The sequence below is a fragment of the Trichosurus vulpecula genome, chromosome 5 (genome assembly GCF_011100635.1).
Source record: "Trichosurus vulpecula isolate mTriVul1 chromosome 5, mTriVul1.pri, whole genome shotgun sequence".
Classification (NCBI taxonomy): Eukaryota; Metazoa; Chordata; class Mammalia; order Diprotodontia; family Phalangeridae; genus Trichosurus; species Trichosurus vulpecula.
The window spans coordinates 227,030,965-227,058,005 of NC_050577.1; the positions used below are offsets into that span (position 1 = coordinate 227,030,965).

The 27,041-nt window shown below is 35.0% G+C and overlaps 1 protein-coding gene across 1 annotated transcript in view; it reads left to right on the forward strand.

Moving 5' to 3' along the window:
• The window catches only part of CEP290 (centrosomal protein 290), a 108,403-nt gene that overhangs the window by 36,978 nt on the left and 44,384 nt on the right, over nt 1-27,041 (forward strand). Inside the window, exons 25-32 of the mRNA XM_036759384.1 lie at nt 231-346; nt 3,100-3,301; nt 5,657-5,808; nt 15,800-15,911; nt 17,130-17,585; nt 19,620-19,784; nt 20,188-20,295; nt 20,566-20,700. Of these exons, the coding sequence (XP_036615279.1) occupies nt 231-346; nt 3,100-3,301; nt 5,657-5,808; nt 15,800-15,911; nt 17,130-17,585; nt 19,620-19,784; nt 20,188-20,295; nt 20,566-20,700 (1,446 nt within the window). The remainder of the gene's footprint in view (nt 1-230; nt 347-3,099; nt 3,302-5,656; nt 5,809-15,799; nt 15,912-17,129; nt 17,586-19,619; nt 19,785-20,187; nt 20,296-20,565; nt 20,701-27,041) is intronic.

Below are 27,041 nucleotides of genomic sequence, written 5' to 3' on the forward strand. Positions count from 1 at the left end.
TGCAAATAATCACAACATGAAATATTATATGATCAAGGCCATAAGGGGGCTTGGATAAGTAGGTATAGGAATCTAAAGGAAGTGGGCAAGCTCTGCTGAGAAGGAAAAAGAGGCTTATGTGAAGGAGAGGACACTTGAAGTAATGTTAGCAATAAATGACAGTTATATTGTAATAATCATATTGTTGGTCTGAATTGTTTTTTACTCAGAAATATTTCTCTCTTACTTAGTGTGAAAATACATCCCTGAAAGAACAGATAGATGTCATAAGTAAGGAACTGGAGATCACCAAGGAAAAATTTCATACTGTAGAACAAGCGTGGGAGCAAGCCACTAAACTAGGCAAGTCTTTGCTTGTGGAATGAATATGATACAATGTTCACTATGTTGTTTAACCATCTTGTGGAATGTGAGTTTAAAATGAAATATTCTTACACAAGTGAAATAGTGGTTTTCTGGATTGACAGTCTAATTGTTTGAATTATACAACCTATGGTAGTATCTTCTTCTGCAACAAATATACTACATTAAGCCTTATGGTAAAGAGGTCTTCAATAGGATGAATTTCTTTTTTAGAAACTTTACCTGTTGGGAAATTTATAATGAAGTATCTGCCATTTGTAGTTTTTTGCAGTTTGGCCAACACAAGTTGTTAGTGTTGTGAAAGGGTCAGCAAGTTCATGATGAATGCAGGCACCTAATATTTGTGACAATATTAGGTGCCTGCATTCATCATGAATTTGCTGTATACATTCTCTAAGAGTTTATTTTTTAGACTTTGAGCTGCCTTTCTGTCATTCACAGTTTTTTTTTTAAATATCACTGCCAATCACAGTTTTATTGTTAGCTAAGACTTGCCATCTTGGTGTCTCTGGCAAGAGTACTGATCTAAGAATATGCTTCCATCTATGAGCCTTTCCTGGTTGCTCGAGTTGGTGGTGCCCTCTCCCTCCACACTTACCCTGTATAATTAATTATGTTAGTTTATGTTTGTGCCCCTGCCTCCCTGAGCCAGCCATAAGCTCTCTGATTGCAGCCATGGTTTTGGTTCTGCCTTTGTGCAGCATCACAGGTCATTAAGAAATGAAATACTGGGGTCATTAACAAATATGGCTAGTCAGGGAGAAGAATTTACATTTTCTCCACTCATATCCAGGATCAAAATTAATCACTCGGATCACAGAATGTTCAGCTTCATTCATTTTCCTTCCCTTTGCATCGTCGTCATCATTATGGTGAATGTTATTTTCCTGGTTCTACTTACTTTCCTTTGCATCATTTTCTGTCTTCCCAAACTTCTCTGAATTCTGCATATTGATCATCTCCATTTTTTGAACTAGCTAGTGTCATTGGAGAGCACCTGTCGGAACTCCCCGTGCCTATGCAGGTTTGCCCTTTCTTTCTCCCTCTCAGTCTAAAGGTTGTCTAAAGCACCAAGAGGCTTAGTGACCTCCCCAGAGCCACACAACTAGTCTGTGCCAGAAAAGGACTAGAATCCAGGGCTTTCATTGACCAGCTAGATGTAGCACTGTCTCTCTTGTGTCTTACAGAGTAAAAATATTCCATTACATTGATATACCACTGTTTGTTTACTTATTCCCCAGTCAGTAGGTATCCTACTCAGGGGAAATACATACACACACACACACACACACACACACACGCATAATTTAAAGTACAACCGTGGCTTTTGTGTTCCTGGTGGCAAGTTTGTATGACTTGAAATGGATGGTAACTTAGCCTATATTCTTTGGCTCCTTTGAATCTTCATTCAGTCTTACCAATAATGTGACTTGTGGATGGTGGTATGCTGGTAAATGTTTAACAACTGGTGCTCTCAAAAAATATACAAAATAGTGTATTTCAGTTTAATCTGCATTATTAACATTTTCCTTATCACTTTTTAAAGTCTGTGCAATCCAAAAAATAATAAATCAAACCCAGATTTGTAATATTTGCCTATTTTGAGTTGTAAATGCTTTGAACTCCCACAAAATGCTATAAAATCTAAATTAAGAAATTAAGTATGCTTGTAAAATGATGTATTTACACAGATGTCTCCCTTCCTTGCTTTGTTCTTCCTCTCATAGTGCAATTTTTGCAAAGCTACTTGAAAAACTCAGAAATCCCATTATTTCATTATATTGATCACTGCTGTCTCTGTCCTATACCTACTTTCTAGTAAGGCTTCAACTATATGCACAGGTATAATATTATAATTATAGACAATACTCAGATTTTATATTTTTATATGAGGAGATCTAGGGTAAAAATAAAACTATGTTCAGACTAACATGGTATATTAAACTTTATTTAAGGGTACTGAGGTTAATTCATATCACAAAGTGGATATTTTTAATGGAGATAATTATTCTTCAATTTGCCTGTCTTGCATATTTTTAAATTTTTAGACATTTATTTACAGGATAGTAAGTTGTATATGAGTACTATAAAAGAGGTTAAGTGCATGCAGGATTGAAAAAGGAGGTGGCTAGTCATATAATAAGACTTAGAAATGAAGTGGACAACCCAAGTGCCATATTGGGCCTCCTAAGTTATTAAAAGTACATGATGAGGGCTCCTATGCAATGTAGGGCAGAGGGTGCCTTGTATAGGATTTACAGTAAGACCTGAACAAGATTCATTCAGGATGAGAAGACACGGCAGAGCTACAAGCTATACCAGAAGAAGGAATTCCCATAAAATATCCTGAAAATTTAACAATCAGCTCTTGAGAGCCTATTTGAGCTAGCTCCAACACACTCCTGCGTATGAACTTAGGAAACTATGTCACCTCATCTGTAAAATTAGTCTCACAACCTAGGAATAAAGCTCATGACCAAATATTACTTATAGTTTTTAACATAAAATATTGACTTGGATCGACTATATGACATTAGCAAAATATTTCACAAATTAGAACTTTGGTAAATAATATCTTAAAATTGAAGGAATTGCCCGAGTCGAACATGGACTTCACTATTAATTCACCCTATTTGTCTCATGTCTTACTTCTTTCACATTCAGATGTTTGGCCTTTTGCCTTAATTTTAAAACGCGCTTATTGAATTTGACTGAATTATTTTTGACCACAGGAAGTGATTCGACCATGGATAAAGCTCAGAAAGCTATAACGAATAGTGAGATTGTTTCAATTTCTAAAAAGATTACAATGCTGGAAATGAAGGAACTGAATGAAAGGCAACGTGCTGAACACGCTCAAAAAATGTATGAGCACTTACGGGCTTCGTTAAAGCAAGTGGAAGAACGTAATTTTGAACTGGAAACCAAGTTTTCTGAGGTTGGATATTCCAATTTTTATCCTTTAGTTAGAGTTGGAAAAATAAGCCTAGCCTTTTAAATATTAGGCATCACTTGCCTAATCCAGTTTTTAGATTGCCTCAGAAATAGCAGTATAGGGGCAGCTAGGTGGCGCAGTGAGTAGAGCATTGGCCCTGGAGTCAGGAGGACCTGAGTTCAAATTCGGCCTCAGACACTTGACACATGTACTAGCTGTGTGACCTTGGGCAAGTCACTTAACCCCAATTGCCCTGCCCCCCCCGGCAAAACAAACAAAAAAGAAATAGCAGTATAAGATAATACCTTTATCATTTGGTAATGAGTATGTTTGCAATCTGAAATTAATGAATAATCCCATAATAACATTTATTTTAACTATAGTATGTTCTTGTGATTAAGTCATTATAAGTTGCATAAGAAATATGGGTAAAGAACGGGAAAAATTCAATTGTTCAATCCCTACTGGAGTTAATTTCCTACTGGGGATGATTTTAATACTTTGAACCTAATCTTTGGGGCTTCCAGAAAGTGGCAGAATGAATGTAGCTCCCCTATTTCCTTCTCAACCCTGAAAACACACACATTCATACACATATTTTTAATAATCTTTTTAATCTTACTTATCAAGTCATATTAAACATTAAACACTATGTGATTAAATTATAGGCACAGAAAGGGGTTAAATAGTAACACATTTTTAATCATAGTGCTATATGTGTTTAGAATTAGTGTTTTTTAAAATCTGTGTTGACAAATGTATTTTTTTCAGATTTTAACTACATTTCTGTCGGTGCCCATTGGTGAAATGTTTTAAATTTATAAAAATTATTTTCACAGCATATTCATCTCACTTATCTATTATTTGCAGTCTGTGAAACAACCAGTGAAAATGGTACTCTTCCCCGTCATTTATTCAAGTCAGGATCTAATGAGGTTTGTTTGGATCTAGAATTAGAAAGTGTGAGATTGATAGATCCAGGCAGTAAGCACAGAAAAATTTAGTTTATAAGTATGTGCACAGCTTAGTCTTCATTATTGTACTGTTAGGATTGAGTAAAATGCAGTGCTTTTCAAAAATTACCAGCCACAATGAAACTTCTTTTATTGGAACTGTAGTTTTTTTCTTAAGATTTGCTCCAAATCATATGTATTAACATTTACTTACTGAAATTGAATGACATTTAAATTGATATTGGGGATTACTTAATTTTTAAATGTTTTAACATAAACAATTCTTAATTTAAGTGCTATCCTATCACATTATTGAAGAGCAGCCAAGGTCCTCATTTTTCCACAGAAGGTTTTTTCCCCTCATTTCTCTTTTTTGGAGCCAACCTTGGTTATAGTAATTTCGCAACATTCTATTTTTTTTGTGTTCTTGTTCTTGTTTCTATTTTATTGTTTTTACTATTGTGAATGTTGTTTTTCTGGTTGTTTACTTCATTTTTATCAGTTCATGTAAGTTCAATTCTTTCTATGCTTCTCTTTTTTCATCATATTCACCATTGCTTATAGGGCAGTAGTATTCCATTATTGTTGTGTGCTCCTATTTCATTAACTAATCCTCCATTTATAGGCACCTTACTTTGTTTCTAGTTCTTTTCCATTGGAAAAAGTTGCTATTATAATATCTAGGGAAGAAGCCTGGCACATTGGGTAAAAGACTGGCTTTGGAAACAGAGAATTGGGATTCAAATTCCATCTCCATTGTTTGCTACTTATGTGACTTGGGACATGCCATTTACCTTCCTTGGGCTTCAGTTTCCTTATCTGTAATCTCAGGAGGTTGGATTTAGATGGCCTCTGAGGCCTCTTCTAGTTTTAGCTCTATGAGAGAGAGAGAGAGAGAGAGAGAGAGAGAGAGAGTGTGAGAGTGTGTGTGTGTGTGTGTGTGTGTGTGTGGTTTTTGTTGATGCCCTTAGGTAGTTTGAGTTTTTTTGGAAAGAAAGAGAGACAGGGAGAGACAGAGAGAGCGAGAGAGTGTTTGTGTTTGAATTGTGAACAACTCTTGTTTGCCCTAAAAGGTATCGAGTGAAATGTAGTTAGGTATCTGTTATAGCTGTGCATGGGCTTAGAAAAGAAACCTCATTTGTTCCCTCTTGAGCTCAGGCCTTTTGTTGGCACACTTAGACAAATCACAAGAAATAATTAAAGGGGAGCCCCATTCATGTTGGCTGTTTCACAAAGTGGAACTGGACGGTAATTGAAACGCATATTCTGTAAAGGTCAGTGAAATTTTTCAAAAATGTTTTGGTAATGACATTGGAATGTGGTTAAATTTTGTAAGGAAGAAGAAGGGGAAAGATGTGTAAATATGCCAAGAGCAGCTCTTTTAGCCGTACTTTTATTTTTTCAGCTTACTAAAATCAACTTGGCTGCACAACAACTGGAACGAACATTAAGAGATGAACTAGCTGAGAGTGTGAGTAAGGAAGTGAGCGATGCTGACAGGCAGCGGATTCTAGAGTTAGAAAAGAGTGAAATGGAATTGAAGGTGGAGGTGTCCAAGTAAGTACTTTAAATCTGTATCATCATCTACATGTCTTGGTTCTAATTTGTAAAAATGGCGGACTTCTAATCAAATCATTCCTTTTAACGAGAAAAGCATTAGGTGGCTTTTGAATGTAAAAATCTACTATTTCTTAGGAATCATTTTTTAAAATTCAAACTGTTTTACATTTTTATGTATACTTATACCTGTTAATCTTTGGTTTTTACATTTAAATATAAGAAGATAATGAAAAACCTTAAATCTTTAGAAAAATGGAGTTGTAGAAACATTAATGTATCAGATACATTTTTCCCATAGGATAGAAAAGTTTCCTTAAATGTTATTTCTTCTTGATGTTATAAGCATATAAATAGTATGATCAGTACTTGAAGTTGTGTAAGAGATGTGGCTAAAGAACAGAGAAGAATTCAATCTTTCAGTCCCTACTGCAATTAATTTCCCACTGGGGATGATTTTAAAACTTTAAAGCTAATCTTTGGTTCTTCTAAAAAGCAGTAGAATGAATGTAGCTCTCCTATTTCCCTCTCAACCCTGAAAACACACACATACACACATATACATTTTTAATAATCTTTTTACATGATATTAAATCAAGTCATCTTAACAGTTGTGGAAAATGTATTTTGAAGTATTTTAAAATACACTAAAGAATTTAAAAGGAAAAGAGGCCTAATACTATATCCTGTAGGTATTTTGTGAGATTGTTGAGAAAATAAAGTGTGGTAGGGACTGTCTTCTTTAAAAAAATAGTAGAAGATACATAACTGTTAGGAGATACCCTTGCCAAATATTATATACAACAGCCACAAATCATCTGGAGACTTTGGCTTCCTAATGAAAATAGAGCCTCTTTAGGGTCTTAGCAATAGTATTATGTAAATGTGTTAATTTACTTTTATTTGTAACTGTGTAGTGTTGTAGAAGTAATTAATGCTTCAAATTGGCATTGTAATAGGTGATTTCTAAATTCTCTTTTTTTTCTTGTTACCTTTTGTGTTTTTTAAACATTAAAGTCATTTCTTAGATTTTCTCTTATTGAGAAAAAAATCCCTTTGCAAAAAACCAAAACAAAACAGTTAAGCCATTCCAAATGACAAAGCCATCGTTCTTCTAAGAGAAGGGAATGTGTGTTTCATTCTCTGTTCTCTGAAACCAAGACTTGTTTTGTGTAATTAATCAACTTTCAAATGCCTTTTATTCATGTTTTCATTTATATCATTGTAGGTATTGAGAATATTCTTCTCTTGGTTCTCCTTTATTCACTTTGTATTACTTACATTCACTTCAAATTTTTCTCTGAATTGCTTACATTTATCCTGTCTTTTGCTACAATATTTGTTTTGCCATAATCTACTCTATTTCTCTGTTGTTTTTTTTCAATTACTACTGTATGAGTGCTGCTATGAATATTTTGGGTATATATGGAGATCTTCTTTCTCTCTTTGACCTACTCAAGGTGTATGTCTAGTTGTGGGATGTCTTAGTTAAGTGTTATGATAAGCTTAGTAACTACTTGCATAATTCCAAATTGTTTTTCAGAATTAGATCAATTCATATCTCTGCCACCAGTGTATTAGTGCTACTGTCATCTCACAACCTCTCCAGTTTTGATACTTTTATTATCTTTGACAATTTGATGAGCATAAAGATGAAATTCAAGAGTTGTTTCAATTTATATTTATTTGATTTACAGTATTTTTCATGATAATTGATTATTTTATTTTATTTTTTTAATATTCTACCCATCCATTTACTGCTTATTTATTAGGAAATAGCTAATAGTTTTCTGTAATTGTGTCAGTTCTTTTGCACTTTTATTACAAATTTGATGCAAAGACTTCCTCCCTGCACCACCCCCTCCGCAAGAATCAGCTTTTCTTTTTAGTCCAGCAACATTGATTTTGTTTGTGCAAAAGCTTTTCTATATTATGTATTTAAAACCTGTCTGCTTTGTCTTTTATATTGGAGTAGGATAATGTAGTAGATAGAATGATGAACTTTAAGTAAGGAAGACTTGATTTCGGATCTCAGAAACTTACCAGTTGTTTAATGACCCTGGGAAAGCCACTTACAGTCTCTGGGCTCCATTTCCTCAGCTATAAAATGAAGGTGTTTGGACTCAGTGACCCCAAAGGTCCTTTACAGCTCCAAATCTAGGATCCTAGCAATACCTCATTCCCTTGTTTCTTTAATGATTCTCCCCTTATTTTTATTGTGTTCTCCTTTTATGATGTCATTTTATGTTTAGGTTGCATCTTTTTGGAGTTTGTTGTGGTATGTATTGTAAAATACTGGTTTAAATATATATGCTTACAAACTGCTTTCTAGTTTTATTAGTAGTTCTTGTTAACAGGAGGCTTCCCATTACTTTGTGATTTTGGGTTCGTCAAACACTGGGCTACCAAATCTGTACATTAACTTCAGTAGAATTATCATTGTCATATAGTCAAGGCTCTGCCATGACAAGTGACCTTCTCTTCAATTATTTAAATTATTCCTCATTTCCTTAGTCTATCGTGTATAATTGAGCTTTAAAATTTTTATGCATTTTGTAGTTATTTTGAATGATACTTAACTTTCCATAATCGCCTCTTGGATTTTATTTTTAATAAGATTAATTATTTCCATTATGTTCCTCATAGGAAACTATCTTTGCATCCTTAAAATAAATTCAACTTGATTACAGTAAATGGAATTTTTTTATAAATTCCTGTAATATTTTTCCTAAGATTTTTCTTAAATATTTTCAGTCTATATTCATTAATGATATTGGGGGTCTCTTTCTTTCCTTTATCCTTTCTTGCTTTAGATATTCAGAATATATTTGCCTCGTTAAAGGAGTGTGGCATAGTGACATTTTTCAGTTTTTGAGAATAGTTTGTGTAGTATAATTATTAATTGTTCTTAAAAAGTTTGATAGAATTCCTCTAACTCATTTGGACCAGTGGTTTTTGCCACTGATAGTTCCTTAATAGCTAGTTCAGTTTCCTTTTGAAAGACTGGATTAATTAAGATATTTCTTTATTGGCTTATTAATTTGTGTATTTTATATTTTTGTAGACAATTCTCTGTCTTTTGAATTAACAGTTTTGTGTGAGTGAGTGAGTTTTGATAGTTCTTGCTGCAATTATCAATTTTGTTAATTTGTTCAAGGAACCAACTTTTAGTGTTTTTTTTTGAATCAAGTCTTCAGTCTTTTTGGTTTTTAATTTACCGTTTTTTAAAAAAGATTTCTTTCATGCTTATTTTGTGTTTTTTCTTCTCCTTTTAATGTTTTAAAATTACACATTTATTTTGTTAATCTTTTGTGTCCTATTTAATTTATGTTTTTAGAAAAAAAAATTTACTCTGAGAACTTCTTTACCTGGATCTCAGAAATTTTGGTTTGCTGTCTTGTGATCATAATAGTAATTGTTTCTGTGATTTCTTCCTTAGCTTGTTAAGTTTTCTGTGTTTAGTCTCTGAATCTTTTGCTTGTGTGCCTTGTAATATTAATATTTTTGCTTATTTTTGTTTGTATTTTGTTTTATTTTGTTTATTATTGTTTTTGTTGTTATATACTGTACAGGATGTATTTCTGCTTTAAAAAAACCCATTTATTTACAGTTTTCTGTGCCCTAATAACAGGTATATTTTTGCAAAGGCACCATGTTATGTTGATAAATATGTATATTATTTAGGGGTTCCATTCAGAAGACTACAAAAATCTCTTAGCTTCAAATTCCCCCATAGTTTCTTCTGTTTTTAAAAAAAAATTGTTTACCTCTCTATTAGGTTTGTCCAACTCTGAGAAAGGAATATTAAAGTCTCCTGTTATTGAGTGACTATGTCTTTTTAAAATTCAGTCATTTTTTCTTTCATGAATTTAAATGCTTTGTCATTTAACATCTTTAATATTGATATTGTTTCATTATATATGACTCAGTTAAACACTATTTAATTTTCTCATTTGTCTCATATTGTGAATTTTTGGTTTTGCTTTGCTTGCTAGCATGATCACAATTCCTGCTTTTATGCATTTACTTGATGCATAGTAACTTTTGTTCCAGCTTCTCATCTTGATTCTAAATGTTTTTACTTTTTAGATGTGTTTATTATAAGGAATAGATTGTGGGATTTTATTGTATGGATGGATATATCTGGGATGCAAAATGGATATATTTTGCCACTTTGTTTTTTTGAGTTAGTTATTTCATATTTAAAGTTATGAGAGTTAGAGTTTTCTTCTATTTATGTGCTTAGTATTATTTTTTAAATATTTTAAAAATTTCTTTCCTCTCTGACATCAGCACTTTGTTTTTACAATTCGTTTTGTTTAAGCAACTTTGATATAGTCTCATTCCCATAGGCTTTCTCCCCATTCCCTACTCTCATTCGTCAGCCCTTTTCTCTGGCTTGGAGATTTTACTTAAATATTACTTTTTCTTTCTTTTGTTACCTATTTCCTCCCCTTGTTATTTTCCCCTTTCCCTTTCTTTTTCTTACTTTAGTTAGTTCAAAGTTAATTTAAAATGTTTCCTCTTCTTACCCACAACTTTTTTAGTTTCTTTGTTTTCTTTTTTCTCTCCCTTTTTCATTAAAAAAAAAAAAAGATTGTCTTTGCTTTTTTCTCTTCATTAATTCTCTTCCCTTTCTGCACTGAAATTTTATATGCTGATTTTTGGTCTTTATCCTTATTTATTCCTCTTTATTCTCTCTTTGTTCCTCATGGAGTTTAGTCTCCTGAAATCCTAGACTTGAGGTCCTTCTAACCACTTTTCTATTTTGTTGCCCCAACAAATCTTACCTCAATGTCCTTTTTTTTCTGTTGTGCTTCACTCTCAGAAGTTTCAGTTCATGAGGGAAATAATCTTTATAGAGGCAGTGACCCATGGTAGAAATTACTCTGTCAGTAATCATGCAGTTCAGTTCTCCTCCCCATGATCCCGTTGACTTTGCTTTCTAATTTATGGGTGTATTCATGCCTCTTCACCTCCACCCCCTGACCAACAGCCGTCTTTAGGAGCTCTCATATTTCTTCTCCAGGAGCAGGGCATTGTCCTGGGAGTCACATCACTTTCAGGAAAGGCGATCTCCCTGTGAACTACTTTGCTAATATTAAGTCCATTGTGAGTGTCTCATCTCTTGTTGAACCTCTTGCCTCATGAGAGTGCCCTGCCCCTACCCATGTTTGACCAAGACTTCTCCTTTGATCTTCCCAGTTCTGATTTCTCATGCTGCCTTAATCATTCTCCTTCAGCCCTTCTTGTTGAGAGACCATAGGCATCATATCCCTTTGCTGTTTACCCATGGATTAATAAGGGGACATCTCTCATTCCTCCCTGTCTCTGCATCCCTTCTTCCCACACATGCATCCTTCCCCTCTGCAGTTTTGTCTCACAAAACCCATAAATTCACCTCTGTGGGGGTTGTTTGGTTGGATGCTTCATTTCTGTTCCTCTATTTTCACTTTTTTCCCTTCATTCTATTTATGTTTTTCCCCTTGTCCACTTTAAATCTTCTGACAGTTCTTTTTTTTCTTCTTCCTTAGAGCAGTCTTTTTCTTTCTCTTACATTTTTAAAGTGATCTCTGAACATGTGATAATTTATTTCTTTACCTGTTCTTTCCTTAGTAATCGTACTTATTTAACCTTTCTTGTGTTTCTTGTTGTTTGAGGTGTTTGCAAGTGGCATATTCTGTTTGTGTCTGTTTTATTTTCCTTTACAGGAATTTCTCAAATGCCTCTCTTTTGTTGGACATCCTTTTTTTTTTTTTCATTTATGAGCAGGCTCATATTTGCAGGATATATCATTTCAGAGTGTAGCTTGAGTACTTTTGCTTTTTGGAGTATACTATTTCCCTCCCTCTCACTCTTTCTAGTGGATGAGGTACAATCTTATGTTATTTAAATTTAATTTCTTTTATATAGGAAGTTTATCCTAGCTGCTTACAGAATTTGTTATTGGAGTAATTAAATTTAACCACTCTGTGTCTCTTAAAGTGTATGGGGGGGATCTGTGGATTCCTATGGTCCTTTGTTTTCTATATTCCTAAATTGCAGGCAGTTTTCTTTTATTATTTCCGTGGCATTCAGATTTTTTGATTTGTCATGTTCTTCTTAGAAACTTCTAATCTGGGGGGCAGAGCCAAGATGGTGGCATGAAAACAGGGACTCACTTGAGCTCTCCCCCAAATCCCTCCAAACACCTTTAAAAATGACTCTAAAACAAATTCTAGAGCTACAGAACTCATAAAATGATAGAGTGAAACAAGTCTCCAGCCCAAGAAGGCCTGGGAAGGGTCTATCGCACTGTGCTGGGAGTGGAGCGTAGCCCAGCATGGGCTGCCAGGTTAGACCATGTCGGAGCAGACCAGGGGCAGAGCAGGCCAGAGGCAGAGCAAGCCTCAGGGCTCTGAATCACTGGCAGTTGTGGCAGTTTCCAGACTTCCCAACCCACGAATGACAATGGAGCAGGTCAGTGGGAAGGCTGTTGGATCTGAGTGAGAGAAGTGCACTGTCTGGCCCCAGCTCTGGAGTGGAAGTGGTATCAGTGGCAGCAGCAGTGGCAGTGGCAGCTGCTTCTGGAGCTCCAGGCCAGACTGTGGGGGGAATCAAGGAACTGATAAGAGCAGGAGTGCAGGGATCTCTTTGCTGGCTCTGGAGCAGAGTTCTCTTGCCTTTCCTTGCTTAGCTCTGGGTCGTGGTCCTGGTTGGTGGTCCTTGGGGGAGGAGGAGTGCTGGTGTGGCAGAGCTTGTGGTGAATGTGGAGAGGGAGTCTTCCTAGTAGTTACATGGCAGAAAGGAGTGCTTGCACTCACAGACCAGAGCGCAGGCTAGGAGAAGAGTATCATGCCACCTCAGAATACAAGTAGCTCTGAAAACAGCAGGGCAAAACACCTGAAGCTCAGGACAAAGCACTCTACACTCTGAAAGCAGTTGTACTGTGGCAAAGAGCTCAAAAGTCAAGTCATTGTCTGGGAAAACGAGCAGGCAGCATAAAAGGGCTCAGACTATAGAATCTTTCTTTGGTGACAAAGAAGGTCAAAACATATAGCCAGAAGAAGTCAACAAAGTCGAGCCTACATCAAAAATATGAATTGGTCTCAGGCTATGGAAGAGCTCAAAAAGGATTTGGAAAATCAAGTAAGAGAAGTAGAGGAAAAATTGAGAAGAGGAATGAGAGTGATAGAAGAAAATCATGAAAAAAGTTAAAAACTTGCTAAAGGAGATCCAAAAAAAATACTGAAGAAACTAACACCTTAAAAAATAGATTATCCCAAATGGCAAAAAAACTCCAAAAAGCCAATGAGGAGAAGAATGCCTTAAAAGGTATGCCTTAAGGTAATGCCAAATGGAAAAGGAGATCCAAAAGACCACTCAAGAAAATACCACCTTAAAAATTAGATTGGATCAAGTGGAAGCTAGTGATTTTATGAGAAATCAAGATATTATAAAGCAGAACCAAAGGAATAAAAAAATGGAAGACAATGTGAAATATCTCATTGGAGAAGCCATGGACCTGGAAAATAGATCCAGGAGAGATAATTTAAAAATTATTGGACTACCTGAAAGCCATGATCAACAAAAGAGCCTAGATATCATCTTTCAAGAAATTATCAAGGAGAACTTCCCTGATATTCTAGAGCCAGAGGGTAAAATAGAAATTGGAAGAATCCACAGATCGCCTCCTCAAAAAGATATAGACAGAGGACACAGGGTGAGTTGAATATGAAGGGATGATATCTAAAAAAAATAAAATTAAGGGGAGAGAAAGGAATATATTGGGAGGAGAAAGGGAGAGAGAATGTGGTGAATTATGTTACATAAAAGTGGCAAAAAAAGCTGTTATAATGGAAGGGAAGAGGGGGCAGGTGAGGGGGAATGAGTGAATCTTGCTCTCATCGGATTTGACTTAAGGAGGGAATAACATACACAATCAATTGGGTATCTTACCCTACAGGAAAGCAGGAGGGAAAGAGATAAGGGCGGTGGATGATGGAAGGGAGAGCAGATTGGGGGGAGGAGGTAGTCAAAAGCAAACATTTTTGAAAAGGGATAGGGTCAAGGTACAAAATGGAATAAAGGGGGACAGGATAGGATGGAGGGAAATATAATTAGTCTTTTACAGTATTACTATTATGGAAGTGTTTTGCATAATGATACATGTATAACCTATGTTGAATTGCTTGCCTTCTCAAAGAGGGTAGGTGGGGAGGAAAAAAGAGAGAGAATTTGGAACTCAAAGTTCTTAAAAAAAATGTTCAAAAATTTTATATGTAACTGGGAAATAAGATATACAGGCAATGGGGTATAGAAATTTATCTTGCCCTACAAGAAAGTAAGGGGAAAGGGGATGGGGGTGGGGGAGTGGGGTGATAGAAGGGAGGGCAGACTGGGGTAAAAGGCAATCAGAATACATGCCATCTTGGGTTAGGCAGGAGGGTAGAGATGGGGAGAATATTTGTAACTCAAAGTCTTGTGGAAATGAATGTTGAAAACTAAAAATAAATTTTAAAAGATATTAAAAAAAGAAACTTCCAATCTGTAAATTGGCTCTACATTTCCTGCACAGCTATCATTAGCTTAGATGTCATTGGCTTTGGGCTGTGAGATCTTTTTAAAACATTACTACCTTCCCCTCCCCACCTTCCTTTTCTCATATTTTCATCCACTTCTGTATTTTTGGATTCCAGATATGTTTGTCTCTCCTTGGCTTCTTTGAAGAAACTCACCACTATGGTTTAATTTTTTCCCCAATTTGCTAATAGAGTTTAAGAATTTCTTTATTCAGATATGTAAATTTTGATGCGTATGTGTTTATACATATATACCTATAATTTCTTATTGATTTCATTTCCTGAATAGTTATTTTTGAAAATTTCTGTTATTTCTTGCTCTCTATTCTTGTGGTATTACAAAGAATTCTGTTTCATCAGTTCATTTTCCTTTTATCATAATATTTGTTAAGAAAGTTTTAATCTCTTTGAGGAACAGCTTGTCTTTCTATCTAGTTTTAGTTTCTTTTTGTTGATTTATCAGCTGATGCTCTGTTTTTTTGAGTTTTCTTCCTCTTGGATATTTCAGCCTTTTGCCCTTGTATTCTCCCATCATTCACTTGCAGGCTTCTGCCTTTGCTTAAGGGTAAAACCTTGGAGCTTTACTGCCATACTTCCTCAGCTTTCTCCCCACTGGCTCATGTAGGTCTCATTGGTCTTAGTCCTTGCTGTCAATAGCCTGTGGAGAGATAGGGCTGGCGTAGCCACTCACAGTGGCCTTCTGTCTCAGTTCTTCCCTTGGCTCACCTTTCCCTTTCAGGCTGGGCTTTATTAGTGTGTGCCACTTTTTTCAGGGTTTCCAGGGCAGTGGGAACAATATTCTGGACTCAGTCTGCAATTTTTGATGTCCTTAAATTAGGGGTCACTTACGCAGAAGCCCAAATACCCTCCTTCTTGATGTGCTGTGGGGAGCAAGCAGAAGATGACTTATGCTGGTTAAGTCTTTGCAGCAGAAGGGGATTCTAACATGGGCCCAGGCACAAACCCAATAAGACCAGGGTTCAGGTTCTGCCTCTGAAGTATACTATATTTATGACTCCGGACAAGTCACAGCCTTACACAGTGTTCTAGGCAACTGTCTAAAGAGACCACATGTTTCAGAGAAAGTGCTGACCTGTACTATGAGAAGGAATTTCTTCATCCATGACTTTCCTTTCTGAATGAAATCCCAAGTCCAGTCTTTGTATTTGTCTAGTGGGGACTGGGGAAAGTGTCCGATCTGCTGTCTTGTTGATCTCTTTGTCTAAATATTATAATCCACACTTATACTCAAAACATTGCATATCAAATGTAGTCTGTTTATGTTGAATAGAAAAGTTTTAAACTAGGGGATTGTCTTAAAGAATAGAAACTCAGCATTCTGATTGTTTTTTAAAAACAATTCCTACTTTGCATCTAGAAAACTATTAAATACCTAATAGTTATTACTGTATCATTGTATGACTTACTAGACTGAAGGAGATTTCTGATATTGCCAAGACTCAAGTTGAAGCTCTGAGTTCACATCAGCAATCCAGAGAAAAGGAGGTAGAATCGCTGAGAATGCAGGTGTTAGATTACCAGGTGAGCATAGCACCAACTCTTCACAAGAGGCAAGAATTAGCTAATTTTTAAAAATCAGATTGGGAATAATTTACGAACTTTAAGCCTATTCACCCTTTGTGGCAGTCTGGTAAGAACTGGTTAATGATCCTTGCATTTGAACCTCTCTCTGGAATAGAATAGTTGTGGGAGCAAAAGAGAGTCAGGGAAGAATGGGCATGTGATTGAATGGATCTAGTATAGACCCTGGGGCTGATTATGAACTAGATCAGGGCTGTCCAAAATGCATGCGGCCCACAGTGCAATTTATGCAGCCGGCCTACAAGCATAGAAATTGACATAAATGCTTTAGTAAATGAAACCAAACTACCATAGAGCTCTCACTAAAATAGCAAATCAAAATATATTGTCTGTTGTTTCAGTAAAAACCTAAGGTTGGACAGCCCTGCAGAAAAACCTCAAAACTAGCTGAGGGTGCTAGTTTTTGTTGTTGTTGTTGTTGTTTTTACATATGGCCTTTCTTGAAAAACAAACAAAAAAACAAAAAACCTCTAAATGTCTTAATATGTCCCACTCAATTTTTTTTCATTAGAACCACATCATTCCAGTAAAATAGAGGCCAGTGTTATTATAGTTACTGAAAATTTTATAGGTGCTGAATTTTATAGCTACTGAAAATGTATTTTATAGGTACTGACAATAATTACTTTAGTATCCCCAAATTATATAGCTGCTTAATGGAGCCAGGACTAAAATAAAAGTCTCCTGACAGAGAATTCTTTCATCGGATGATTCAAACTTATATCATGGAATAGTCTTTGTAGGTTTTTATAGTAAAATTGCTGTACTTGAATTTGAGTAGCATATTATAACATATCCATAAATAGCACTTTTACATGAAAAACCTAAACCTTGATTTCAGTGAAAATTTATTAATCGATAGATGAAAGGCTTGTCACCAAGCTATGTGACAAGGGAGATAAACAAGACCCAATCCTTGTCCTTGAGCATTTTACATTTGTCTTTAGGGAGTTGAAACATGTATAGTACTAACTGTAAAATGCTAATGCAGTGTGCCAAGGGGTTACGAGTGTTCGAGAGTTCAGAGGAAGAAGAGCTGACTTTTAGCAGAGGAAGTCAGGGAAGCCTTCACAGAATGGGACCAATTTGAGTTGGGTAATGAAGCAAGAGTATGATTCCGCCTTCTTACTTACTCACCTTAATTCTCTTTGGCACTAGGCACAGTCGGATGAAAAAGCCCTTATTGCCAAGTTGCATCAACATATTGTTGCATTGCAAATTAGCGAAGCCACGTCAGTTAGCAAGTTGGAGTCGGTGACTTGCCAACTGCACAAGGTAGAGACTCACAATTTGCGTCTCGAGCAGAAGCTTGATGAGAAGGAGCAGAGTTTGTATTTTGCCCGTCTGGAGGGGAGAAATAGAGCAAAGCATCTGCGCAGCACCATTCAGGCTCTGCGACGACAGTTCAGCGGTGCCCTACCCTTGGCACAGCAAGAGAAATTTTCCAAAACGATGATTCAGCTGCAGAATGACAAACTACAAGTCATGCAAGAGGTCAGGACTTGTCAGGAGGAGCGGAGAACCATGGAAAACAAAACTCTGGAGCTGGAATTAAAGTTAAAAGGCCTTGAGGAGCTCATAAGCACCTTAAAGGATGCCAGGGGGGCTCAGAAGGTGTGCCATTTTTGATCTTAGATGTTAAGGTTAAGATCAAATGTGGGATTTTGTAAAGATTCTGCTTTAGTGAGTCATTTTAAGGTCTTAGGGTATGCGGACATGGAACAAGGGCTAGGAATCGAACCTCTATTTTCCTGGGAATAGAGAACTTCCAAATGAGTAACTCCCTCTACTTGTAGTCTTAGAGAGTTGCTTGGAGCACTGAGAAATTAACAGGCCAGGGTCACACACCTAGGACTTGAAGGCTGAAAGACCAAGGTTCGAGGCCTCTGACACTCAGGTCATGGCATCTCTCTGGGCCTCAGTTTCCTCATCTATAAAATGGGTGTGGACACAGTGACCTCTAATGACCCTTCTCTAAATCTGTGATCCTGTGAAATGTTCAAGGCACAAATCAAACCTAGGTTTTCCTGACCCCAAGACCAGCATTCTATCTACTATGCCACATGGTTGCTTCTAGATGCCATTAGAGCCCTTGTGGATTTGCCAAGAAGCAATTCTTCTTCACTCCTGGACTTAGGACTTCTTTTTTTTTTTTTAATTGTCTAACCAGACTGGTAGATGAGGGCAGTGCTGTAGACAGAGGAGATGTAGACTTCAGTAAGGCTTTCAGGTACTAGATGACCTCTCAGCTTCATTTCTTTGAAGATTTTCTGTGTGAATTAACTGTAGAAACAAGAATGAAAGGAAAATGGCAAATCTGATAAAGAGAACTGTCATCTTCTAGCACTTTAGAAGTATTCATATACAAATAATTTCAGTCCTAATTTAAAAGTGCCTTATCATTCATTATACTAGGTCTCAAATGAATTCTCTCCATACATTTAAAAGCCATGTTTCTTTAATATATATTTTAAATTAGTAAGCTCACATTTATTTAGAAATACCTTATAATTCATAGTTTTTATTATTTGGCCTAGTCTTTCTCCTAATTAATAGGAATTAATGAAATTTTGTTGTTGCTACCTTGGACCTCAGTCTGACTGTCTTACTGAGAATTGCCCATTTGAATTTGGGACTCCCTTTTTCTAATAGTAAAACACAAAATTTATCTAAGGGAATGTTAGTTGGGTAGATAATCCATTCTAGCTAAAATAAATGGGTGTTTAAAAAAAATTTTTTAGCACTTTTTTTGAGGGAGGAAGGCAGAGCAATTGGAGTTAAGTGACTTGCCCAAGGTCACACAGCTAATAAGTGTGTGAGGTCAGATTTGAACTCAGGTCCTCCTGACTCCAGGGCTGGTACTCTACTCACTGTGCCACCTAACTGCCCCTAAATGGGTGTTTTGTTTTTTTTTATGATGGTCACAGATATTTTATATCATTTAACTGGAAAAGTTTGGAATGTGACTACATGAGGGAGTTTGCAATGCATAACTTTATTTTGGAAAGTTTGATATGTGATCCCATACAATTGAAGTAATTAAAATAAACAGTATTTATGTTTATAATACATCTGTGCCTACGTGCAGTGTGTATGTATATGTAGCTATGCATACATATACACACACACACACACACAAACACACACACACTTGTATATATACACATATACATATTAGACAACAATAGATCCCTGCCCAAGTACCACTTGGTGGTTATTTTGGGCCCTCCTGGCTCAGAATGAATGTAAATAGTAACTATTTCCTTTTCACCAGCACCCCTGAGGGTCTTCCCTCCCAGTTTGATTTTTTTTTTAAAGGGGCCATCCATTCTTAAATCACTTCTTAAAGAGACTCTTCACTGAATAGGCTGTTGCCTCACTCAAAGTGAGAACCTAGAAAGACCTTAGCTTAAAAGGCCCAAGGTCTCCCACTTCATCCTGGGCCATCTCTAGTCATCCCGACCTGATATCTGGCCCCTGGACACAGATGACTTTGGAGGAGAAGGTGAGGCTGGTGACTTTGGACAGCCCTGCCTCACTCAGATCAAAGTCAATTCAAGTCATGTCATCACCTTGCTGATGTTATGGTCCTCTTCGAGAATGAAGGACAAGGCACACAACACATAAACCTCTTTTTGTCTTATTTAGGTAATCGATTGGCACATGAAAATGGAAGAACTTCGTCTTCAAGAGCTCAAACTAAATAGAGAATTAGTCAAAGACAAAGAAGAAATGAAATATTTGAAAAATGTAATTTCTGAATATGAACACACAATCAGCAATCTGGAGGAAGAGATTGTGCAGCAAAACAAGGTGCATATATCTGGATACATGGGGCTTAATTATGTTTCTTTAGTATGATTTTTAAAAATCTGAACCACTGCCCAAGTGGCTCCTGGAGTCTTCTGACTGTATAGGGCTCCCATTGTTATTGTATAATAACAGTGTAAATTCAGTTCTTATTTTTCAAATCATTTTAAAAGTGAATGATTTTTATAATAGTTAAGACAGAAAGCATGCTACAAATACTAATGTTAATTTTAATAATATATTGGCAACATTATTATACTCTGTATTTATATCATTATTAATAATGTCAATAATTGATACCATTAAGATGAACACCTTTGCTAATCATATTTCGTTAGGTATTTCCTTTTATAAAGTTTCTTTCCGTTTCCATTCTCTATTATTGAAGTCAACTGTTTTTCTACAGTTTCATGAAGAGCAGCAAATGTCCTGGGATCAAAGAGAGGTTGAGTTAGAACGGCAGCTAGACGTATTTGATAGTCAACAAAATGAAATACTGAGTGCAGCTCGAAAGGTATGTAGAGCTTAACAGGAATCGTGGTGAGTAACATACAAATCTTTTGTTATATAGAATGGGCTAGTATGTACATTGATGAAATTTTTTCCTCTTCAATCAGGTAAAATCATTATTTGTCTTATCTTTTGATGTTTAAAAGATAGGTAGTATTTAAATTATGCTTAACATGTACTTGTGAAAAATGAGCCTTTTTCCCAGTGGCAGAACTGTTTTTTTTTTTGTTTTTGTTTTTGTTTTTTTTTTTTGCTAATTTCTATTTCCCAACAGTTTGAAGAAGCTACAGGATCAATACCAGACCCCAGTTTGCCTCTTCCAAATCAGCTTGAGATAGCTTTGAGAAAAATCAAGGAGAATGTTCGCATAATCTTGGAAACCCGAGCAACTTGTAAATCACTGGAAGAGGTAATTAATTTTCCTTACCATTTTTAGGTATGAATATGTAATTCCTATATTAATGTATGTTCATGAAGGTGAAGCTTGGAATTAATTGTTAAACCTGTAGGTAATTAAAAACATATTCCTAGTATTGGTTTCCAATCCTTTCCCTGATAAACTTATATGATCCACTACGGAAGATCAGAATTGATTAATTTGGGTTTTTCTTCCTGACCCTTTGGCTTTTGTTCTTTGGGCATGTTGATGTGCAGCCAGCCATAATACAGAGGCTGTAAAGCATGTAGGAGTTGTCTACAAATAACTGATCTTTTCCCATTTAATTGAGTATTGATCCTAAATTTTCATTCTATGTTACTTTCTTGCATGAATCTCATGAATCAGAATGTCTGGACTACTTTATATTGTGTGTCCTTAAAAGTGTTACTTGTTAATTAGAAGTTGATTTACTCTTTACTTTTAGCAGAGAGATCCAAAAAAGCTTCCTTATGATATTACATACAAAAACGAATGAGTGCTACGTGTGAGTCTAATTTACTTTTCATTGGAACACATAAGATAAGGATATATTTTTTAAAGAAATTTTCAGTTTAAATGTATTTTTAAAGTAAAACACTATGCCCAGGAATTGCTAAGACACTCAGCTCCAAACTTTATCCCTAGAACAATGCTTTTCTTTCCCAGCAGATTTCTATGTAACCTTTCCCTCCCTGGTCCCCAATACCAGCCATCATAAATTCTCTTCCTCTTCTTGTTCCAAGAATTATAATCAAATCAACACTGTTATTTCTTCTAGAAAAGACCCTGTTATTGAACTATCTTGTTTGATTTATCATCCCTATGAGTTATCAGATGAAGGATATGAGATCTTCCAAGACTATAGTATTTTGTTATTAGCAATTCTAAGGCATTGCCAAAAAAAAATTGGTGTTGGGGAATAACCTTTTGTGGCACTAAGCAACTCAGGATTATTGTATGTATGAAAAATACTACGTATTTTTCCAAACTCATTTCAGTTAGATCTTTTCAGTTCCTGAACTAGCTTATTCTCTGCCTATAATATTTATCCAAAATATATTTATTGATGTTTAGTAGGCTGCTTGTCTATCTGGCGTCATGATCTGGGCAGTACTAAATTTAAAAATTTAGTGCTGCCTGTCCATCTGGCGTCATGATCTGGGCAGTACTAAATTTAAAAATTTAGTTTTTATTTTTTTTCTTTTCCCAATTACGTTAAAATTTTTTTAACAATCATTTTTTAAAAATTTTGAGTTCTAAATCCTCTCCCTCCTTCCTTCCATTCCCCCTTCTATTGAAAAGGCAAACAACATGGTATACATGTGATTTCAGGCAAAACATATTTCTGTATTAATCATATTGCAGAAAAAGATGAAGTAAGAAAAATAAAGTGAGAAAACGTATGCTTCAGTCTTCACTGAGAGTTTATCAGTTCTCTCTCTGGAGGTGGATAGCATTTTTCATCATTGGCCCTTTGGAATTGTCTTGGATCATTGTCTTGATCAGAATAGCTAAGTCTTTCATAGTTGATCACCTTACAATATTACTGTTACTGAGTACCATATTTTCTGGGTTTGCTCACTTCCTTTGTATCAGTCCATATAAGTCTTCCCAAGTTTTTCTGAACCATCCTCCTCATCATTTCTTATAATCAAAATAGTATTCCATAATAAATATTTGTTATAATTTGTTCAACCGTTTTCCAATTAATGGATATCCCCTTGATTTCCAATTCTTTGCCACCACAAAAAGAACTGCTATAAATATTTTTGTGCGAGTAGTCTTTTTCCCTTTTCTTTGTTGTCTTTGGAACACAAACTTAGTAGTGATATTGTTAGATAAAAGGGTTTTCACAGTTTTTTTAGCTTTTTGGACATAATTTTAAATTGTTCTGCAGAATAGTTGGACCAGTTCACAGCTCTACCAACAGAGCATTAGTGTACCTATTTTTCCATATCCACTCCAGTATTTATTACTTAACTTTTCTGTCATGTTAGCCAAACTGACAGGTATGAGATTGTATCTCAGAATGATGTTAGTTTACATTTCTTTAATCAATAATGATTAGATTTTCATGTGATTATTGATAACTTTGATTTCTTCTTCTGAAAACAGCCAGTTCATATACTTTGACCATTTATCAATTGGGGAATGGTTCTTAATGTTATAAATTTGTCCCAGTTTCCTATATATTTGAAGAAATTAGGCCTTTATCTGAGAAATATGGTGTAAATTTTTTTTCCAAGTCTCCTGCTTTCCTTCTAATTTTGACTGCATTGCTTTTGTTTGTTTCACGTAATAAAAATGATCTATTTTACTTCCCATGAGCCTATCTATCTCCTGTTTGGTCATAAACTCTTCTCTTATCCATAGATCTGACAGATGCATTTTTCCATGCTCCTCTAATTTAATTATATCACCCTTTATGTCTAATTCATTTACCCATTTTGACCTTTTTTATTATGGAGTGTAAGTAAGGTTTTGGTTTGCGCTTAGTTCCTGCCAAATTGCTTTATGGGTTTCCCAGCAATTTTTGTTGAATAGAGAGTTTCTTACCCTTAACTCTTGGGTCTTTGGGCTTATCAAACACGAGGTTGCTATGGTCACTTGCTACCGTGTGTGGTATACCTAATCTATTCCACTGATCCACTGCTTTTTCTTAGTCAGTCATAGATTATTCTGACGATTAACACTTTGTAATATAGTTCAAATCCAGTAATGCTGGGTCATCTTCCTTCATTTGCTTTTCGTTTTTTCCCTTGATATTGATCTTTTGTTCTTCCAGATGAACTGTTATTTTTTTCTAACCTATTAAAAATTGTTTGGTGGTTTGATTGATATGGCACTGAATAAGGAAGTTAATTTAGGTAGACGACATTTTTATTGGCTTGGCCTACAACAAGCAATGGATATTTCTCGTGTTGTTCAGGTCTGTCTTTATTTGTGTGAAAAATATTTTGCAATTGTGTTCATGTAGTCCCTAGGTTTCTCTTGGTAGGTAGACTTCCAAGTATTTCATATTTTCTATGGTTATTTTCAATGGAATCTCTCTTTATATGTCTTCCTGCTGAGTTTTATGACATAGAGATAGAGGTGATTTATGTGGTTTATTGTACATCCTGTAACTTTGGTAAAATTGTTCATTGTTTCAACTAGTTTTTTTTAATGGATTCTCTAGGGTTCTTTAAGTATACCATCATATAATGGTAATTTTATTTCCTCATTGTCTATTTTTAGTCCTTCAATTTCTTTTTCTTGTCTTATTGCTATAAGTAGCATTCCTAGTAAAATACTGAATAATAGTGATAATAATGGATGTCTTTGCTTCACCTCTGATTTTATTGGGAAAGCTTCCATTTATTTCCATTACAGATAATGCTTGCTCTTGGTTTTAGATATATACCACTTATTAGCCTTCATTTATTCCTAGGCTTTCTAGTGTTTGGAATAGGTGTTATATTTTGTCAAAAGCTTTTTCTGCATCTATTGATATAATCATGATTTTTGTTGTTTTTGTCATTGATATAGTTAATGATGTATATAGTTTTCCTAATGTTGAACCAGCTCTGCATTCCTGGTATAAATTTCATTTGGTCGTAGTGTATGATCTTTGTGATATATTGCTCTAATCTACATGTGAATATTTTATTTAAAACACTTGCATTGATATTCAGTAAGGAAGTTGGTCTGTAGTTTTCTTTCTCTGTTTTTGCTCTCCCTGGTTTAGGCATCAAAATCATATTTGTGTCATAAAAAGAATTTGGTAAAACTCCTTTTTACGTATTTTAAAAAATAGTTTACGTCATCTCAGGATTAAATGTTGCTTAAAAGTTTGCTAAAATTCACTTGTAAATCACTCTGGTCCTGGAGATTCTTTCTTAGACAGCTCACTTGCAGTTTGTTCAATTTTAAGTATTCTGTTTCCTCTTTTGTTAATCTGGGCAGTTTCTATTTTTGTAAATATTCATCCATTTCATTTAGATAGTTTTGCTGGCATGTAAATTGGACAAAACAATTCCTAATAATTGCTTTTATTTCATTTTCATTTTGATGCATTCACCTTTTTCATTTTTGATACTGGTATTTTGGTTTTCTTTTTTTAATCAAAGAAATCAGTTTAGTTTATTTTTTTTAATATAAAACCACCTCCTAGTTTTATTAATTAGTTCAATGGCTTTTGATTTTTTTGGGATTTCCTAATTTTAGGTTTTGAATTTGTTGTTTTTCTATTTTTTTCTAGGTGCATGGCCAATTGGCCATTTTTCTGCTTTTACTTGCTCTTATTCACATTTAGAGATATCAGTTTTTCCGTAGGTACTGTTTGGTTGCATCCTATAAATTTTGGTATGTTATTTCATTGTTGTAATTCTTGTTAATGGAATTATTAATTTTTTAATGATTTGTTCTTTGATGCATGCATTCTCTAGGATTAGATTATTTGGTTTCCAATCAGTTTGTACTCTAAGCTTCCAAAGCCCTTTATTGAATGTAATTTAATGGCTTTATGATCTGAAAAGGTAGATTTAATATTACTGCTTTTCTGAATTTGTTTGTGAGGTTTTTAATGACCTAATAAATGGTCAATTTTGTCATGGTGCCACATACAGTTGATGAAAAGTTATACTCCTTTTTGTTTCCATTTAACTTTCTCCGTATGTCTATTACATTTAACTTTTCCAAGATTCTATTCATCTACTTAATTTCTTTCTTATTTATTTTATAGTTAGATTTATCTAACTCTGAGAATGGAAAATTAAGTTCTCTCACTGGCATAGTTTTACTCTATTTCTTCCTACGAGTCATTTAACTTTTTCTTTAAGAATTTGGAAGCTATGCGATTTGGTGCATCTGTGTTTAGTATTGATATTACCTCATTGTATATGGCATCTTTTAGCAAGATGTAATTTCCCTATTTCTTTTAATTAGGTATCTTTTTGCTTTTGCTTTGTCTGAGATCATGATTGCCACTCCTGCCTTTTTTTTTTTTTTACTTCAGCTGAAGCATAATAGATTCTGTTCCAGCCCCATATTTTAACTCTGTGTGTATCTCTGTCTTTTATGAGTATTTCTTATAAACAACATATTGTTGGATTCTGGTTTCTAATTCATTATGCTGTTGGCTTCTGTTTTGTAGATGATTCATCCCATTCACATTTATGATTACTAATTGTACATTTCCTTCTATTCTAGTTTCTCCTATTTATTCTTCTCTTTCTCTTTTTTTATCCTGTCCCTTATCTAAAGTTTGTTTTGCTTTTTATCAATGACTTCTTTATCCACCTTCCCTTTTATCATCCCCCCACTTCTTTCTCTTATTGCTTTCTTTTCCTACTTCCCTGTTAGGTAAGATAGAGTACTATACACAGTTGAATATGTTTCTATATCCTTCCCTATTTGAACCAGTTTAGATGAGAGTTAGATTCAGGCATTGGCCACCTCCTCCCCTCCTCATTTTCCCCTCTAATGCAAAAGCTCTTTCTTGCTTGTCTCTTTTATGTATAGTAATTTCCCTCATTCTTCTTCTCCCTTACTCCTTCTTTCAGTGCATTCCTTTTCTTTTTTGTGATCATCTCAACCTAATCAACTCACTTCCATGCCACCTGCCTATGTAGAGTCCTTACTGCCCTAACAATCATAAAGTTCTTAGAGGTTACATGTATCATCTTCCTATATGGAAATATAAGTTTAACCGTACTGAGTCCATTAAGATTTCTTTTTCATGTTTATTTTTTTATGCTTCTTTTGAGTCTTGTATTTGAAAGTCAAAATTTCTCCCAAGTTCTGATATTTTCATCAGGAAATCTTGAAAGTCCTCTATTTTATTAAATGTCTGTTTTTTTTCCTTGAAAGAATGATCCAGTTTTGCTGGATAGGTTATTCTTGATTATAATACTAGCTCTTTTGTCTTCCAGAATATTTTATTCCAAGCCCTCCACTCCTTTAACATGGCATCTGGTAAATCTTGTGTGACCCTGACTGTGTGGCTGTATGGTATTTGAATGATTTCTTTCTGGCTGCTTGAAGTATCTTCTCTTTGACCTGAGAACTCTGGGACTTTTTATTTTGGGATCTCTTTCAGGAGGTGATTGGTGGATTCTTTCCACTTCTATTTTACACTGTGGTTTTAGGGAATTATTTTATTATTATATTATATTATATTATATTAATATGTATTAGGGAAATTTTCCTTTATAATTTCTTGAAATATGATGTCTAGGCTCTTTTTTTCATAGTTTTCAGGTAATCCAATAATTTTTAAATTATCTCCCCTCTATCTGTTTTCCAGGTCAATTTGTTTTTCCAGTGAGAGATTTTAAATTTTCTTTTATTTT